This window comes from Mesoplodon bidens (assembly GCF_964165515.1).
Source record: "Mesoplodon bidens genome assembly, chromosome: 8".
NCBI lineage: Eukaryota > Metazoa > Chordata > Mammalia > Artiodactyla > Ziphiidae > Mesoplodon > Mesoplodon bidens.
Window position 1 is genome coordinate 30383892 of NC_138165.1, and position 17885 is coordinate 30401776.

The following is a 17885-nucleotide window of genomic DNA, read 5'->3' on the forward strand; positions in this document are numbered from 1 at the left end:
TGCTTCATTGAGCTGTGAAATACTGTCATATAGCTTTTACTTGATTTGGAGACCAAACTAATAAATTATTTATATTGATTATTCAAGTTAACGGTTACTTTAGCATTTTTAAAACACAGATTAACAACAGCCATCATTCACAGAGTATTGTTGCGGGGGCATAAAGGTAGTTTTGGAACTAATATTTATAATATTTGGATGGAGGAATAGAGGCACATATGGAGTATTTGTCTCTTAACTCAAAATTACCAAAAATTGATGCTTGAAGAAGGAACACTCCACTCTTAGTGATTGTCTCCTGGCTATCTACAGCCTTACCTTCTGGCTTTAAATGGTCTTAAACTGCATAGTACCTCAGTAGGCATTTTTAATTAAAATTAAATTGAAATTTAATTTAATTAATAAAATTTTGTTTAAAAGTTTTAATGTAATAATAGCGAATATGCCTTGTCAAGTGATAGAGGAATATAGTGCTGAGTTTAAGTTTTAGCCTTTGGAGTTAGAGCATGTTTGAATCCTGGCTCTGCTGCAGATAAACTGAGATTAGGGTTCGGTTTGTTATTTAACCATCATGACCTTCAATTTCTCCATCTATAAAAATGCACATAATGTGATCTACCTCAGCAGGTTGTAGGTGAAGATCAGTCAAGAGAATGTATCTAAAATGCTTAGTGCAATGTATCTATAAACTATAGCTATTGTTATTGTTGTAAAAGGAAATGCTTTGAATCATAGACATTCCTGAAAATTATCCTAAAGGAGTATATTATGATCCAATGTTATGTTGGTTATGAGGATTGAAATTCTATTCATTCACTCAGTGATTCATTCACATGTGGGGCTCTGAAAGAGAAAGTCATACCAAAGTCTTCTTTATAGCAAAGGAAAAAAAATTTCTTTGTAACAAGAACAAAGCTTTTGTGGGACTTCCCTGGTGGTCCAATGATTAAGACTGTATGCTCCCAATGGAAGGGGCCTGAGTTCAATCCCTGGTCAGGGAACTAGATCCTGTGTGCCATAACTAAAAGATCCCACATGCTGCAACTAAGACCAGGTGCAGCCAAATAAATAAATAAATAAAAAGTATTTTTTTAAAAAAAGAAAAAAGCTTTTGTGGGTTAACCTGATTAACTTATAGTAAGAATAGTTTCTCGAGGCATCATTTTTTAAAAATTTATTTTACTGAAGTATAGTAAGTCCCCTACATACGAACGAGTTCCATTCGAGAGTGCGTTCATAAGTCCAACAAAGTTAGCCTAGGTACCCAACTAACACAATCGGCTATATAGTACTGTACTGTAATAGGTTTATAATAATTTTCATACAAATAATACATAAAAAACAAACACAAAAAATAAAGAACATTTTTAATCTTACAGTACAGTACCTTGAAAAGTACAGTAATACAGTACAACAGCTGGCATACAGGGGCTGGCATCAAGTGAACAGGCAAGAAGAGTTACTGACTGGTGGAGGGAGAGGAGGTGGGAGGTGGTAGAGCTGAAAGATCGTCAACAATAGGAGCTGGAGGGCGAGCTGCAATTTCACTCACACCTGACGTTGATGGAATGAACGTTTGCATCTTTGAAAGTTTGCAACTTAAAGGTTCGTATGTAGGAGACTTACTGTATAGTGATTTACAATGTTGTGTTAGTTTCTGGTGTACAACAAAGTGATTCAGTTATACATATATATATTCTTTTTCGTATTCTTTTCCATTATGGTTTACTACAAGATATTAAGTATAGTTCCCTGTGCTATATACAGTAGGACCTTGTTGTTTATCCATCCTGTATACAATAGTTTGCATCTGCTAAACCCAAACTCCCAACCATCCCTCCCCCGCCCCCCACCCCCCACCCACCCTGACCTTGGTAACCACAAGTCTGTTCTCTATGTCTGTGAGTCTGTTTCTGTTTTCTGGAGAAGTTCATTTGTGTCACATTTTAGATTCTACATATAAGGATATGTAAATACTAAATATCATATAGTACTTGTCTTTCTCTGTCTGACTTACTTCACTTAGTATTATAATCTCTATGTCCATCCATGTTGCTGCAAATGGCATTATTTCATTCTTTTTTATGGCTGAGTAGTATTCCATTTTATATATGTTCCACATCTTCTTTATCCATTCGTCTGTCAATGGACATTTAGTTGTTTCCATGTCAAGGCATCATTTTTGAACCCTTCATATATTTAACACTGTCTGAAGTCAAAGTCATTTTAAGATGATTCCTTTCCATTCTGCTCTTCTCTCCCAGCTTCTGGGGTCTCTCCACCAAACCCAGACCATCAGAGAATGGTTAAAATAAGACCCTGTGACCCAATAACTTGAATGCTCTAGTTTTGGAGTCTTTGAGTCAAAACTAGAGTCATACTCACATGACCAGTCTCCATCTCCCCAAATGACAAATTATTTGTTGACATGTCTGTCTGCCCCATTAGATGTTGTTTCTTTGAGAGTAAGGGATAGGGCTCATCCATCTTTCCATTATTCCACAACTCTATGCAGAAAGCTTGCACACAGTAGGTACACAGTTTGTTTCTTTAAAATAATGTATTGAATAATATTTTATTCTAACCATTTCAATGAAAATATTTTTTAAATAGTTACTCTTTCAATAGTTCTTATTTCAATTTTCTTATTACAAAAAGACTTAGTCCTTTTTAATGAGTATTTTGCTTTCATTGTCATTTGTTATGTCTAATTCCAGGAAAGCCACCAATGACCACTGAGATTTTTAAAGTTGTCACCTATCTGGGAGCCCCCCGACTCAGGTGCTTTTCTAGTTGTGGCTTTCCTGTGTCACGGTGATGTTCTCAGAACTATCACAGTTATTTTCAACTCTGGTTGCACATTAGAATCCCCTCGCTGTCCAGTTTCTAGATGCAGCTTATTATTTAGTAGAATCTAGGTGACACCCAGGCATGGGAAATTTTAACAAGCTGGACAGGTGACTCTGATGTCCGAGCAGGTTGAAAACCACCTGGACTACCTATGTTTTACTCTTGGGGGGAGGGACAGCCAAAGTGCTGCTCACCCTGGTCTAACCTGAGTGTGGGCTCTATGCCTTTTGAATCATGCTATGCAGAGTCTGCAAAATTCTGCTCCACTGGTCTGATGTGGACTAAAAATGTTTGGCCTGTGCAGTATTATTGTCTTATAATTGTGAAATATTTCAAGCGTACAGAACAGTAGGGTCACTAATGTAATAGAAACTCATGGACCTATCATCTAGTCTAACAAATCTTATCATTTTGCTATATTTATTACAGATTTTTATTAAAGCAATAAAACATTACAGATGCCATAGAAGCCCTTTATGTGCCTCTCCCCTGCCTACCCTCTCAAGGGATCACCAATACCCAGAATTTGAAGTTTATCGCTCAGGCCCATGTTTCACTATGTATTTATTCAGAGACTGTGTTTAGCATTTTCTTGTTTTGAAACATTATGTATATGGTATCAGATTCTGTGCAGTATTTTATAAAGTCAGGCCAATATTTAAAAATGGAAATATTTCACATAAAATCAGATTTGTTGGCTTCTCCTAAAACAACCAGAAGATCTGGCAGCGCTGGGCAAGCTTTCTGGCATGATGGTGTACCATGCGGGGCCAACGCTGGTCGGTGTGACACTGTCCCACTGCTCACACTGTGTAGACATATGTGCTTGCACCTGGGCTGTGTCTCCTTGGATGCAGCTCTGGCCCCTGATACTGAACTTCCTTCCGTTATGATTCTTTGCTTTCTTCAAGGCCATTTCTGCCATCCTCTCCTAACTGCTTAATAGCAAAAGCATCTACCTCTCCTTCTGCTCTCTGTTTTGTTGCATTTTTATTTTATTTTTTTGCCATGCTCTGTGGCTTGTGGGATCTTAGTTCCCCAACCAGAGACTGAACCGCAGGCATGGCAGTGAAAGTGCCGATTCCTAACCATTGGACTGCCATGAATTCCCTCTTTTGTCTGGTTATCATTTTAATTTTCTTGCTATTTCCTGCCACTTCTCTTAGAATTCTTGACTTAGCACCAGTAGGGCATGGATTTTTTGTTTTTGTTTTTTAGACTTTGCCAGTCAATAGTAAGAGAAGTGATTTATTTTGATCAGCAAATCAACCCATCATATGGCATCTCTGTGACCTCTGGTTTGGGCTAGTCTCCTTATTTTAAGTGTTGTTTACATGTTTCAGTAACTTGGGGGCAGCTGGGGTGCTGGAAGATTGGACACTGGATAAAATGGGATTGTATGGGTTATACAGTTCTTAAGGGCTGAGATAGATTTGTCTTTTATTTTTCTACAGCATTTGGCAAAGTGTCATGCAAATTATAGTCCCTAAAAATATATTTACTGAATGAAAGAATATTAGTAAGTTAAATTATTAAATGTTTTATTACATACCCCTTATAAACCAGGGCAGCCCCTGACCCTCCTTTGTTTTTCAGAATGCAGATAACTCAACATGCCTCTCCTGATAAAGATCTGAGGCTGGCATGGAGGCCAAAGAGGCAGAGATGAAAGAGTGCTCAGGGTTTGTTGACAGTTTTGGTGGGAGGATTTTTTTAATAGAGAGGAAAAGAGAGGCTTTGAGACATCCTTGGTGTTTGGAAAAATTTGAAGTTGAGAAGGGTTGAACAAAAATTTTCAGAAAATGCTGTTTTGTGTAAACAGGATTCCTGTTTGAGATTCTTCAGTGGAGACAGCAATAAAGAATCAGATTGCTTTTAATTACATTTTTATGTCAGTCTGCCTGGGACAAGACTATCAGGTTTTAGACAGGTTATATCATAAAAGACATATATATGCCACAGAGATTTATGATAATGCCTTTGGATGTTTTAGCAAAGGGCAAGCCTTGCTAAATATGGAATTCTTCCCTATGCATACAGAGAGTAGGGCTTCTAGTGAGACTTCTCTCTATCAGGACCCAAATCATAGTCAGAAACCTCTAAGATAAGTGAAGAGGCATTAATTGTCACCAGAGCAATTTTTTCTGTAACATAAAATGCAATAGAAAGTCAGTTTCAACAGTAGGTTGGGAAATAAATGAAAACACGTGTCTGGAAGTTACAATTCATATAAGTTTAATTCCTTAAATCACATGAATTTAAAAAGCAGTGTCTTTGCAATAATTTAGCTTAAAATAGATTTAAGCCTCTCTTTCCACTTATGGTTGGGAAATAGGCACCAATGACTCCTTAACATTAAATTGTGTTAACCTAAGAAAACTGGATCAACCAGCTCTGGACTTTGGGTAACAGATAGCATCAGCTGTGTCAGTGGCAAGCACATGACATCTCTATGGGTACGCTCATTGTACGATGCCTTGGTCTTCAAAATTGGAAAGGTTCATATGTTCTCAAATGCATTTTTCAGATGGACATTTGACATCTCTGCTAAAAATTCATTCAGATATTTACTCTACAGTTTTGTTTTTTTTTTCCCCACTTAAAATTGGATTAAAAACAAGTTGTAGTGTAAGGTCCAGGGCTTTGGTGGAGTGGTGGCTCCAAAGCAGTGGTTATTTCCATTGGTGCTCATTACTAAATTTGGTCCAAATGAAATGCAGTTGGCTAAAGAACAAATCCCATAATCCCGCAGTATTACTTCCCTAGGGCTGCTGTAACAAAGTACCACAGACTTCAGTGGAGTAAAACAACAGAAATTGATTCTCTCCCAGCCTGGAGGCTAGAAGTCCAAAATCAAGGTATTAGCAGTGTTGGCTCCTACTGGAGGCTCTGAGGGAGAATCCGTGCCATGCCTCTCTCCTAGCTTCTGGTTGCTGCTGGCAATCTTTGGCATCCCTTGACGTGCAGACATTGCTCCAGTTTCTGCCTCTCTCCTCACATGGCATTCTTCCTGTATCCCTGGGTCCAAATTTCCTCTTCTTGTAGGGATACCAGTCATTGGAATAGGCCCAGCCTAATCTATTTTGACCTAATCTTGACTTGCCAAGACCCTATTTGCAAATAAGGTCACATTCACAAGTGCTGGGGTTTGAGCCTTTGACACGTCTTTTGGGGCGATGCAATTCAACCTGAGACCACCACCCTTGAGTTCCTCCCAGGAGGAAATTCTGGAGCCACTGCTATACTACTAAAGTGTGTCCCTGTGGGTAAGGTGTGTTTCACATACCAACTCATTCCATCTTTACTGCAACCCAATCATCCTGGGATAATTGTCCCTATTTTAAGAAAACAGAAGCTCAGAGAGTTTGAGCTGCCAACTAGTACGTGCAGATCAAGTATTTAAATCCAGCTATTACAGACTTAAACCCATACCTTTTCTACTACGCCCTGCCATCACCCTATCTCAAAAAAATTGGATGCTTGTCTTTGGAAGCAATTGTTGAAATAAATGTTCAGCTCTGTCACAACTTTCCCCTCAAACATAGTTACTAAAACAGGAATTATAAGAGAGTTGGAGATGGGAAATGTGGTGATAGATATTCTTCACACCCAAGAACATCTGGCCTTTTCTCACCAGCAATGGAAGTGACTTTGCAATAGATTATAGGTTAGCCATGGGAGAAAGACCACCTGTCAATCGAGAGAACCTCTCATTCCTTCAACAGAAGTCTATCTAAAACATTTTATACATTGTACTTGCGTACATCTACTTTTTTAATGCATTTGGGCAATTTGACTTTTAAAGGAATCTCATCTGTCATTAAGTTCCATTTTTCTGCTCCTTAAATAATTCTTAAATCTACCCCCTCATCATTATCCTCAATATCATGGCTTTATTCACATACACATTTCGCTAACTTTATTGCAGTGGCTTCCAAATCCGTCTCTCCGCCTCCAGTTTCCTCCCATCTAATCCACCCTTGGCATGGCTGACTCATTCTGATGCTTAAAAGCATGTTTTTATCCATTTAAAAAGTGTTATATTCATTCAACAAATATTTACTGAGGATATTCTGTGGCAGATGTTATTCCAGGCGCTGGGATACAGCAATGAACCAAAGGAACAAAAATGCCTGCCCTCAGGGAGCTTATAGTCTGTACAGTTCATAACTGCCATTATTATAAATCTTTCTCTTCTATGTTCTGTTACAAATCTTGGCAGATAAGAATAATGCTGATGACATTGATAAGGGTTTTCATTTTATTGAACATTTACTATGTGTCAGCCATTATGTTAAGCTGTTTACCTACAAATTATGTTGTTAACAACCCATGTCAAAGTTATGATGCTGATTTTGTGAACGAGGACATTGAAACTCAGAAAGTTAAAGTCAGTCCAAAGTCAGAGAGTAAAAAAAAAATGTTGGTGGTGGTAAGATTTGAATCTGGCACTTTCTTTCTTCAAGGTCTTGGCCACTACACTACACATCTTCTTTTAGATGTTCAAAAGGTTGTACAGGAGGAAAAGCTTTTCCTTTAACTTCTCAAATTTAGTAACTGGAGGCCTGTGAATTAAACTGACAAAAGACAGATTAGCAAGAGGAAAAAACACAGTTTATTTGCATGTGAAATGCACATTTGTGTGGGAGTACTCATTGATGAATAACTCAAAGGGGTGGTTAGAATTGGGGGCTTATATACCATTTTAACAAAAGGTGATAAAGTATGGAGAAGTGACTAGACAAGGAAAAGGGGGTTTGGGCTTCTGGGGGTGTGGGTAAATTGTGGGAAGGTAACTAGGAAATGTATGGGGGAAACTACCGGTAGATAAGCGTTGTTTGTGCAGACTCATCTCAGCACCATCTCCATGATAACAGTCATTCTCCTCTTCCTGGTATGGGAGAGGGGGCACCTTTGCAAATGGAAATTTCCTTTATAAATGGAAATTTCATTTACAAAAGGGCAATTTATGCCATGTTTTTAGGCAGACTGGGGGAGGGAAGAGAACTCTTCCTGTGTCTATTGTTTCTTAATTGCCTTTAGCTCAAAATAATTCTTATGCCAAAGTGGCATATTTGGGGTAGCCTATTCTGATCCTCTTCAGGATTTGTGAATAACTAAACCCTATTTAAACTCTTTGTAATGCAAATAACCACTGCAATAATCTGTTTATAAAATGACAATTTTGTATATTCGGTTTACCTAAAGCAGTGATTTGCTCTTCAGAGGACATTTGGCAACATCTGGGGTCCTTTTTGATAGTCATGACTGAGAGCGGGGGTACTACTGGCGTCTAGTGAGTTGAGGCCAGGAGAACAGACCTCTACAACACAGAGAATAACCTGGCACAGAATATCAAAACTGCTGAAGTTAAGAAACCCTGACATATCATGAGGTAGTTGTACACACTTAACAAAATTTGGCCTCTTATTTTTTCTTTCTAATGTTTTAAAGTCTCTGACTAAATGTAAATAAAGAAAAAGATAAAGATAAATAAAGAATAAAGATATGCATTGAAATAAAGGTTCTTTACATTTTAAAGGCTTCCTCCCCTGCCACCTTTCAGTTTAAATTTAGTAATAGGTTTTCAGGGGAAATTGCATGTCAGTTAAATACTTTTTAAATACATAGATTTCCAAGTTTTAAGTACCACTCTACTCAGTTGTTTATGGAAACATTAACTTAAAATTCTAATCCAATGCTTTTATATAATTTAAAAACATAATTCATGCTCTGTTCTTCATATATAAAAATGATGCCAAAGGCCACTGATTGTAAATGTTCTTTAAACTGATTTACTGGCAGTAGTGATGGGTCTGCACTCAGTCATCAGTTCTTACAAGTCATCATCCTAGGAGCCATTTGGAAAGTAGTCCGCTGGGTACAGATATCTGGTATATGACTACAGAACACTTGTTCTTTGTGGGAAACTAAGTGATCCGTGTTTGATTCAAATCTGTGCTATTGGTCTTGACAACATTATGTTTTCTTATTAAGTTCGAAGAACTTTCCTGGCCTTCACAGTTTCCCGGCCTTCATGGTTTGAAAGTCAAAATATAAATTCATATGACAAAATGGAAGTCATATTCATTTAATCATTTTCCTTTTCCCTAAAAAATAGTCCTTAAATGTTCTTCGGATTGGGAGCAGCACTTTAAGAGGTGAACAGTTTTACAGCATTCCTGTTCCCTATTCTTTCCCCCTTGAAACATCAGAGGCCTAGAATTTATTTGTTCTTGAAGTTGTCTGTTTCTTGACAGACATTAAAATTAATACAGTTTTTGAACACTCCTTCATAAAAGAATGTACAACTTCTCAGTTCAGCATAAATTTCTGTGTGTAGACCAGAGCACAGGAGTTGCTTTACCCCAACTGTTCCATCATGCTGTGAGAGATTAAGCATACTCACCATTCGGTTTCTATCAATGTTTTGATTAGACATACAACGTTTCTCCTAATGAATTTCTGGGTTTCAGCTGAATTATCTTTAAAAAAATTTAAGGAGATTTTTGTATATAAACACAGGAGACAAAGTATTACAATCTTTCTGAATTTTTTTTTAATATGCTCATTATTCTTACTTATTCAGTAGTCCTCATCATGAAAACTACACAAGATAATTTTGGCCAAATGACCATTATGACCATTGGGTCACTGCACCGTTTCACCTTAATACAAGGATGGTGCAACCTTGGTCATCTATACCAGGGGAACACAGAGAACATTCAGCGTTAAATATGACACCTGTACTTAGGAAGACCTATGGTTATACCATAGCAATTTTAAGGATGAGGTAATTTTGGGAGTGATGAAAAGCAGCAATTGTTTCCAACGCAGTTTATTTATGCTGCGGTACAAACTTTGACAACCAGTATGCTCTGTAAAAGAAATGCCTGCTATCTGTTGTCCTAACGGCTTAATGTGTCTTGTTATTAAGGGTCTAAAATTTGAAATAGTGTCCAAGTTTCTCTTACACTTCTTATTCTAGATGCACAGGCCCTTTCATCACCTCCCTGGGATCCAAGCTGCTTGGAACAAATGAAGAAAGTCTGTGAACAGCCAGAGACCTAAGGAATCATGTTTCACTAAGAAAAAACTAGAAGGGCTGCGATTAGATTAGGCAAGGTGGGGAAAGGGATATTGGCAGGTAGGTGGCCGGAAAGTTACAACTCGGGTTGTTTTTTAACTGGCGTCCTACAAATGGCCGGCGTGTAGGTGCCTCACTCGCTGACTTGTAAATGAACTTCAGGTTCTCTTTACTTGGGGAGACTTCGGAATCTGAGAACCTGGCGGCGGTTCAACGACCCCGTCCTCGGGGTCCCCAGGGGACATCTTCCGGAGAGTCCGACTGTCTGGGGCGAAGGCGCAGGGAAAGCAGGGAGTGAGGGGGCGAGGGACGCGGGCCCCGAAAGTCACTCCAACCCGGCCTCGCTCCCCTCCGGTGGAAACTTCCCCGGCCGCGAGCAGGTCGGGAGAGGGCGGCGGGGCGGCGGTTCCCCTCGCGGAGCCAGAGAACTGCGCGCACGAGGCTCGGGGCGCGCGGCGAGCGCGGCGGCCGCCGCCTCCTCCCCTCCCCTCCCCTCCCCGCCTCCGGTGGCGCTGCCTCCTCCCTCCGCTCGGCTCGGCCTCCCTTGCTCCCTCCCCTCGTGGCTGGCTCCAGTGGCGGCGGCGGCGGCGGCGACGGGCGGGGAGGGCGTGCGCCGGTCGAGAGGTGTCGGCGGCGAGGGGAGGGAAGGGAAGTTTCAAGTGGAAGGTCGTCCGCCGGCCGGCGCGTCTTCTCGCTCTCCTCCGGCAGCATCATGGCGGAGCCGAGCGGCTCGCCCGTGCACGTCCAGCAGCCCCAGCAGGCGGCCCCGGTGACACCGGCGGCGGCGGCCCCGGCGGCCACGACAGCAGCGCCGGCTCCGGTGGCACCCGGGGCCCCAGCCCCGGCGGCGCAGGCGGTCGGCTGGCCCATCTGCAGGGACGCGTACGAGCTGCAGGAGGTTATCGGTTAGTGCTGCGGGCGCGGCGGGGCCGGCTCAGGCTGGGCGCTGAGGCCGGGCGGGAGGCGCGACCTGGGCGGGAGGGGACGCGGGATGCTGGGCTCGCCTCCATGCACGCCCGGGAGGCAGAGCGGTCGGCTTCTGGGCCTACCGGCTGAAACAGCTTTTTTTTTTTTTTTTTTAATTTATTTGTTCGTTCCGTGAGCGCTGGTGCTGCAGGAGGCGGCGCGGCGGATGTGACTCGCACTGCAGACGAGCCGCATGCTGCAAACTTTTATCTCCCCGATCGCCGGGGCGGCGGAACTGGGGACCTGGCAATGCCGCCGCATCTTCTTCCTCCCGCGCGCCGGGCCCGCAGCCTGTGGTCGGTGGCCACGCGAGCAGGCAGCCGCGGCCGGGGTGGGGTTGCGGGGGCGCCGCCCTCGGCTTCCAGCGCCCCCGCGCCGCGCCTTGGGGACCGCGTCCTGGGGGACCCAGCGGGCGCAGCCGCGCCTCTGCTCTCCAAGCTCCGCGCCTCGGTCTCCCGTCAGCAGCCTCTCGGCGTGGGTAACCGGGCTGCGTAGCAGTTGCGGAGGCCCAGGTTCTTTCCCGAGGCCGGGGAGGATGCTGGCCTCCCTCCCTGAGAGCCGCTGCTCCACGCCCGCCTCGCAGCCCGGCTCTCCGCGCCGTCCGGCGTTCCCGGGTACCCGCCTCTCGGTAGCGGGGCGCGCCGCCTGCCGCCCAGCCCGGTCGCCCGTGGAAAGCAGGCACCCTGGCCTCTTGCCCTGCGTCGGGCCGATGCTTCCTTCTGGTCCAAGGCCGAGCTGCAAGAGTGAAAGCCGAGGCTGTCGGTGATCTCCCTGCCTTTCGGTGCCTCTAGTCGGCCCACAAATACCACCTTATCTTACATTTTAAAAAACTTGGCAAAGTCGAATGGCAAGAAGCCGGCATTACCTTTCCCTGGGCCAGGCACGTGAAGGACCAGGAGAGTTGTGTTGGTCCTTATTGGATCATCTCGTCTGAGAGGCTTGTTAAACCCAGTTAGGGAACCCACAGGTAAAGTGGGCCCTCAGCTTCTAACCTTACTGGCGCTGGGATGGGATGCTGCCTTCCCATATCTTGATATTTAAGGACGGTGGTGAAAAAGGAATTCAGGATATTTCTCTTAAACTTTTTTTTTCTTTTCATTAAAAAGAATGCTCCACTCCTCCCTTAAAAAAATTAAAACAGATACTAAGAATTTCATTAGGTGTTTAAACGAGCCTTTATCAAATGCTACTATGTGAGTGAAACAGCATAGACTGAAATAAATACTTAAGTGCAGAACCCTAACCCTAACCTAGGCTATAAAAACTCCAAATAACCTAAAATAAGCATCTGTACATAAAATTCTTTGAAAACCAAGAACTTTCATAACTTTTGGCCAGACTCAAAGGATGAGGCTTCCTGTCACTGCGTGGATTAAATATTTTCAAGGGCTTCGCAAAGCCTAGAGTATTTAGTGAAAACTCCTTTAACCTGGTAGCTAAGCCCCTTCCTCTTCCCAGCTTTAAGGCCTACTCTCAACTGGCTTGCCCCCTCTCATATTCTGATTGCATTGATTGTACCCTGAATAGTCAGCTGTCTTAGGACCCATCTGGCCTTCCATTCCTTGTTGCCTTTCACAGGCTCTTCTCTAAGTGCCCATCTTTGTAGTGCATCTCACTCAGCTTCCAAGGCCAGTGTGAATGTTCTTGAGAAACCTTCTGCTTCTCCCAAGGCAAAGTATGGTGGCTTCTTATGCCCCTCTTTTTATATCTCACAGAACGTAACTCCATAATTTTTATATGGTCAACAAAATCTAAAGGCCTACTATGTCCCAAGCATCGTGCTAGGTGCTAGCAGTATAGAAATTAATAAAAATGGTCCCTGCCTTCAAGGACTTCCCAAGTAAACAACTGTAAGATGTGATGAGTGAGCACTGGTAGAGCACAAAGGAGGGATTGACTGCTAGGAGAAATAAGGAAACGGGGTATTCCGCAGAAGACATCTGAGCTGAATTTTGAAGTCTGAGTAAGTTTGTAAGGTGCCTGATTATTTCCATTGCTGCCTTTCCTAGCGAGGAGTTCCCAGCTGTGAACTCTTCCTTGGTCTTATTTATCCCTCTGTCTCCAGCCCGTAGGGATGATGCATAAAGGTTGAATGATGGTATCTGCCACGTAGTTTCCATAGGGTCAGGACCAGCACTTACTTATAATCAATTTATATGCTTATTTTGTTAATTATTAGGGTCAGTATGCAAGCTTTGCTTTTTGAAAACAATGTTCTGAGCTGATCAGTTTTGTCAACTAAAATGAATAAAGTCTTAGTTTAATTAAAGTGAGGGGATTGATTGCAGGGCTTCTTTCTGCTTGCAGTAGCAACATTGTTAATTATGGTTGGTCAGTTTAATTAAAAAGAAGAAATTTACCTGAGGAATTTTCAAGCAGAAACACCTGCTTATTACTTCTACATTGATTTTTGCACATTCACACTGTGGAAAGGGCTTTTCTACATTTAAAATGTATCTCGTATTTTTCCAACTGAAAGAGATGGCCTGTGGGGGGCCTGTGTTGTTGAAGTCAAATTGCTGGAATAGGGTTTTCCAGGGTCTTAATGTTTATAGGGAATTACAAACCCATTTCCATTTAGCATTTAATGCTAGTTAAGTGTGAACTTGCGGTTAAGCACTTCTGCTTAAACATTACACGCAGAAGTTAGTAGTTCAAACATTGGACCAGTTTCGACATGAGTGCGGGTGGACAGCCTTGGCCTCTCCCGGCCACAAGGCAGGTGTCATATGATAGGGCTGCGGCAGTGTGAACCGTGACCAGCAGGAGGCTCAGATGTGCCTGAGCAGAAGGCCAAGAGAGGCAAGGTGTTTTAGCTTTGCAGTGTGGCACCGAGCGCTTTTTCTTCTTCGTTTCCTTCTGGCAGAGGTTGGCGGGGGGGGTCTCAAGATTTGAGGAGAAGAGGCTTACTAAAGTCCAAACAAAGCAGGTCCAGTTGTTCGACTTCTGTTTTAGAAAAATAAACACAGGATTTTGCAAGTCTAAAAGTAAAGTTTTCTCTTTGTTATATTGTTGTTCTTGTGTGGTGAAAGATCAGTGGAGAGTTTGTAATGGTAATCTGGTTCAAAAGTTTGTGTGTGACCTGGAAATGATGTACAATCTATTGGAGGGAGCTTTATACTTAGAGAGGGGTTAACCATGTTATGAAATGATTAAATTCCTTCTTTTAGCCATCAGTATTAGTAGATTTCAAATATTTCTGTCTCCTATAGAAATAACTGCTCATGGGAGGTGTTCTAGCTTGTTTAATACTCTTCAGCCTCATCAATCTTTGTTCCTTAACCTCCCCCCCCACCCCCGCCATCTCACTCTCAGATTCGTTCTTTAGAAGTATGTGGGGCACCCAAAGATATGCTAGTTGAAAAATTAGTTTATTTGTTGGTGGTATTAATATTATCACTTTGATTTGCTAAACAAAACAAAAAGTGGATCGTGTAAATGTTGACTTGGGCCTCCTTAATCAATTGAAAAACCTCAAGGAACTTTCCTGTCAAAGAGTTGTATTCAATGCAGTATCAGTTTCCTTATTTGAATCGGATAATTCTAGCAGGGTCTGTTATCCTTGTTGGTTTTCCTCTGAGAAACACTACACAGACTCATGCCTCAGAGCATGTTTGATTTTCTTAGATATTTTTTGCAGAATGAGTCTTTCTGTAGTTTTGCACCTTATTTCTCAGCGTTGCTTCACTTTTATCCTGGGCAGTCATTTAGAGTGATCCAAAAGTACCACCTACTGCATTTCTGGTTCTAGTCAACAAAAAGAATTTGGTTCCTAGACTCCTAACTGTAGTTTGACAGAGGGGTTCTCAAGTACTCTGTTTATTTCTCTCCCGGGAGCTTTGTTTAACCATTCCGGTGCATCTCCCCCAGGCACAAGTAATAGGCAACTCTCCAGGTCTTCAAGGAGCAGCAACCCAGAGCATTCCTGCTCTGTGCTCTCAGAGGTTCTGTGGAGCTCTGTGGTGTAGAGATTAGAACTGGTTTTATAGATGTTCTAGAGGGATCTTGAGGACAGTGGAACTATACTGCGTCACACTCTTTTGCACAGAACCTCAGAGGCCTGGAGCACTGAGTGTGTATTTTAATCTCCCAGACCTTTAAACCGGGCTGCTTTGCTGTTGCTGTCAGTTGTTAACTTGCCTTTTATTTATTTATTTGGCTGCTGGGTCTTAGTTGCAGCACGCGGGATCTTTAGTTGGGGCATGCGGGCTTCTTAGTTGGGGCATGTGGGCTCTTAGTTGGGGCATGCATGCGGGATCTAGTTCCCTGACCAGGGATAGAACCTGGGCCCCCTGCATTGGGAGCGCTGAGTATTAACCACTGGACTACCAGGGAAGTCCCACGTTGGCTTCTTTTTAAGAAGAAAACAAAGAGAGTCCTGAGATGCTTAGCTTCACGCAGGTGTTTTGATTTTCATATCGTTTCACTTTTATTTTTTTGGTAAAGAGAAAAATGTGTATAGAACCGCTCTTTTCGTTTCTTTTCATTATTGTAAAATATACAAATATAGGTAACATAAGACTTATCATTTTAACCGTTTTCTAAGTGTACAGTTCGGTGGTAATTACATTCACAATAGAAATGCTTTTCAATGTGCTGTTCAAACTAGCATGTGGGAAAATCTCTGGGTTAAGAGAAGCTCATGTTAGAATTTCTGTAATACTTTATGCATTTGATTTGTGACAGATAAAATTATAAATTCCCCCCTGTCTCTTATAAGTCTGTTGTATCCCCCATTTTTGATGGTGTTGGAGAGTAACTTAAAACGTGGCGGGCTCTGGAGTCAGATGGCCTGGCAGTGGCAGTCGCTGGCCTTGCGACCTTGAGCCAGTTATTTGGAGGTGTCTGCACTCGGTTAACTCATTTTCGACCTGGAGATGATAACGATAGGGTTGCAGAGAAAGGGAGACTCTGGAGCACTTAGAACAGTGCCTGGCACAGGGCGAGCTCTCCGGGAGTCTGAGCCTGCGCTGCCGTGCGCTGCGCCGGCTGATCAGGTCCGAGTTACCGGCAGAGAATACTGCCCTGACTCTGGCCAGACTGTGGAGCGTCCTGAAGAGTTTCTCTGCTCGGTTTGCATCAGGGAGTTTGCAGGAGGGGGAGTTGGCCCGCGAGCCCCCGCCTTCCAGTGGGCGGCGCCTTCCAGTGGGCTGCTGGCGGGACAGCCTGAGGCCCCTGCGGGGAGGTAGCTGCAGAGACCTGTGGAACAGGACAGCTCGGGGCCTCGGGTGCCAGATGGCCCTCTGACAAGTGGTGAGAGCATCCTGCGGGAAGGTTGCTGGAGGTACGGCCCGTCGCGAAAGGGCTCTGTGAGCAACCTGCTCCGACTGCACTTTTCAACCACCTCTGCATCCGCCCTGCGGAGGCTGCCGTGCTGGCAGGAAATGCTGCTGACTGAAAGAAATGGTCACTGTGTGCCCCAGCGGGTCAGGGGACGGGGCATTTGTCTGCAGATCAGGTCATCACGGTTGCTCTCCTGTCTCCTTCCTTGCCTCTCTGCTCTTCCCTCTACTTATAAATATTCTCATCTCCCTCTAATCATTCACAGCAAAAGAGAACAAAACACCGACACTCTCGCTACTCCTTCTTCCTCTAGCTCCTGCCTTATCTCTTTCCTTCCCTTCCCAGTGGAGAACCTCCCATCCACTTCTCAGCTCACTGCAATCTGGCGTCTGCCCTCTTGCTAAGAAGCCAAAATTGGAATGTCCACAGTCACCGTGACCTTCTGTGGCTGCAGCCAGTGGACACTGCAGGCTTTCCCTCTCTTCCTCTCTCTGCAGGAGTCGGCACCATCTGCCATTTCTCCTGCTCCTTCCCTGCATATCCCTGCTCCAGGATCCACTTCTCACTGGGTCTGAGGCTTCAACCACTGCCTAAAATGCCCAGGGCCTCTCTGGTCTTTGGACTGGTATGAGGGCTACCTTTTAAACATCTTTGTTTAGATACTTCACAGAACTTCATACTCACAGTGAAACTCACTGCCTCGCCACCTTTGCTTCATCCTAATCCTGCTCCTTCAACGTTCTCTGTCTTACACAAGACCCTTGAGCGTGAAGCAGAAACATGCTGCTCGTCCTGCACTTTCCCGTCTTCCTGTCTCTCCCACATCTGATTGGTCCTCAGTCCTAAATACTCTGCATGCTGGATCCCTTCTTTGCTCTCTCACTCTTCCTCTTGGCCATTGCCAGTTCAGTTCGGGCTCTTACCAGTTCTTAACTTGGATGACTGTAATGACTTCCTGACCAGGTTCCTTGTCTGCAGCCTTGCTTCCAGCTCTAGTATGCATTGCTACCAAAGTGATACTGCTCTACCCAAATTTTTCTCAGTTACCCCCAGGCTTAAACACTTTTAGTGGCTCTTCCATCATCCTTAAGATGGACTCTGAGCAGGTGTTTAAGGCCTTCGGGAATTGTCTCTTGCCTCCCATTCAGTGTGTTCCCCCCTGCCCCACACACCCTTTGTCATTTCTATTCTCAGGACAGACTCGCAGCCAGTGGGAACCTTTTGCAGTTGCTGAAATGCTTCATGCTTTCTCAGCCCCCGCTAGGCAAGTTTTCCCTCTGCTTGGAACACCCTTCCACACCCCTTCCGTTCCATTTTCATGTATTTAACAGAGAGCTCTGTTTCTCCTTTTAAGCGTTACCTTTATTGAAGTATAACATGCACATGGAAGAGTATACATGTCATAAATGCTTGATGCATGTTCATAAACGGAACCCACCCTGATCCAGGCTCGCTTTTAAGACCCGGAATAAATGATTTCACAGAAACAGTCTCTGCTCCTGAACTGCCTTCCCCTCCGCTCTTCTCTTGGCTCTTTCACCCCTGGTGGTCCTCATACCCTGTGCAGATTGTTTGCCTCCTTGCCCATCCCGGCACTCCTCCTTGAGGACAGGCCTTTGGCCTCCATAGCCCACACCTCCTATTAAAGATTTGATAAGTGTTTTCTGGATGAAGGTCTGAATTTTAGGGATAAATGCCC

The 17885-nt window shown here is 43.6% G+C and overlaps 1 protein-coding gene across 1 annotated transcript in view; it reads left to right on the forward strand.

Moving 5' to 3' along the window:
• The first annotated feature begins 10489 nt into the window (after positions 1-10489).
• STK39 (serine/threonine kinase 39) overlaps positions 10490-17885 on the forward strand; it is a 324624-nt gene continuing 317228 nt past the window's right edge. Inside the window, exon 1 of the mRNA XM_081242627.1 lies at positions 10490-10842. Within this exon, the coding sequence (XP_081098753.1) occupies positions 10650-10842 (193 nt within the window). The 5' untranslated portion in view covers positions 10490-10649. The remainder of the gene's footprint in view (positions 10843-17885) is intronic.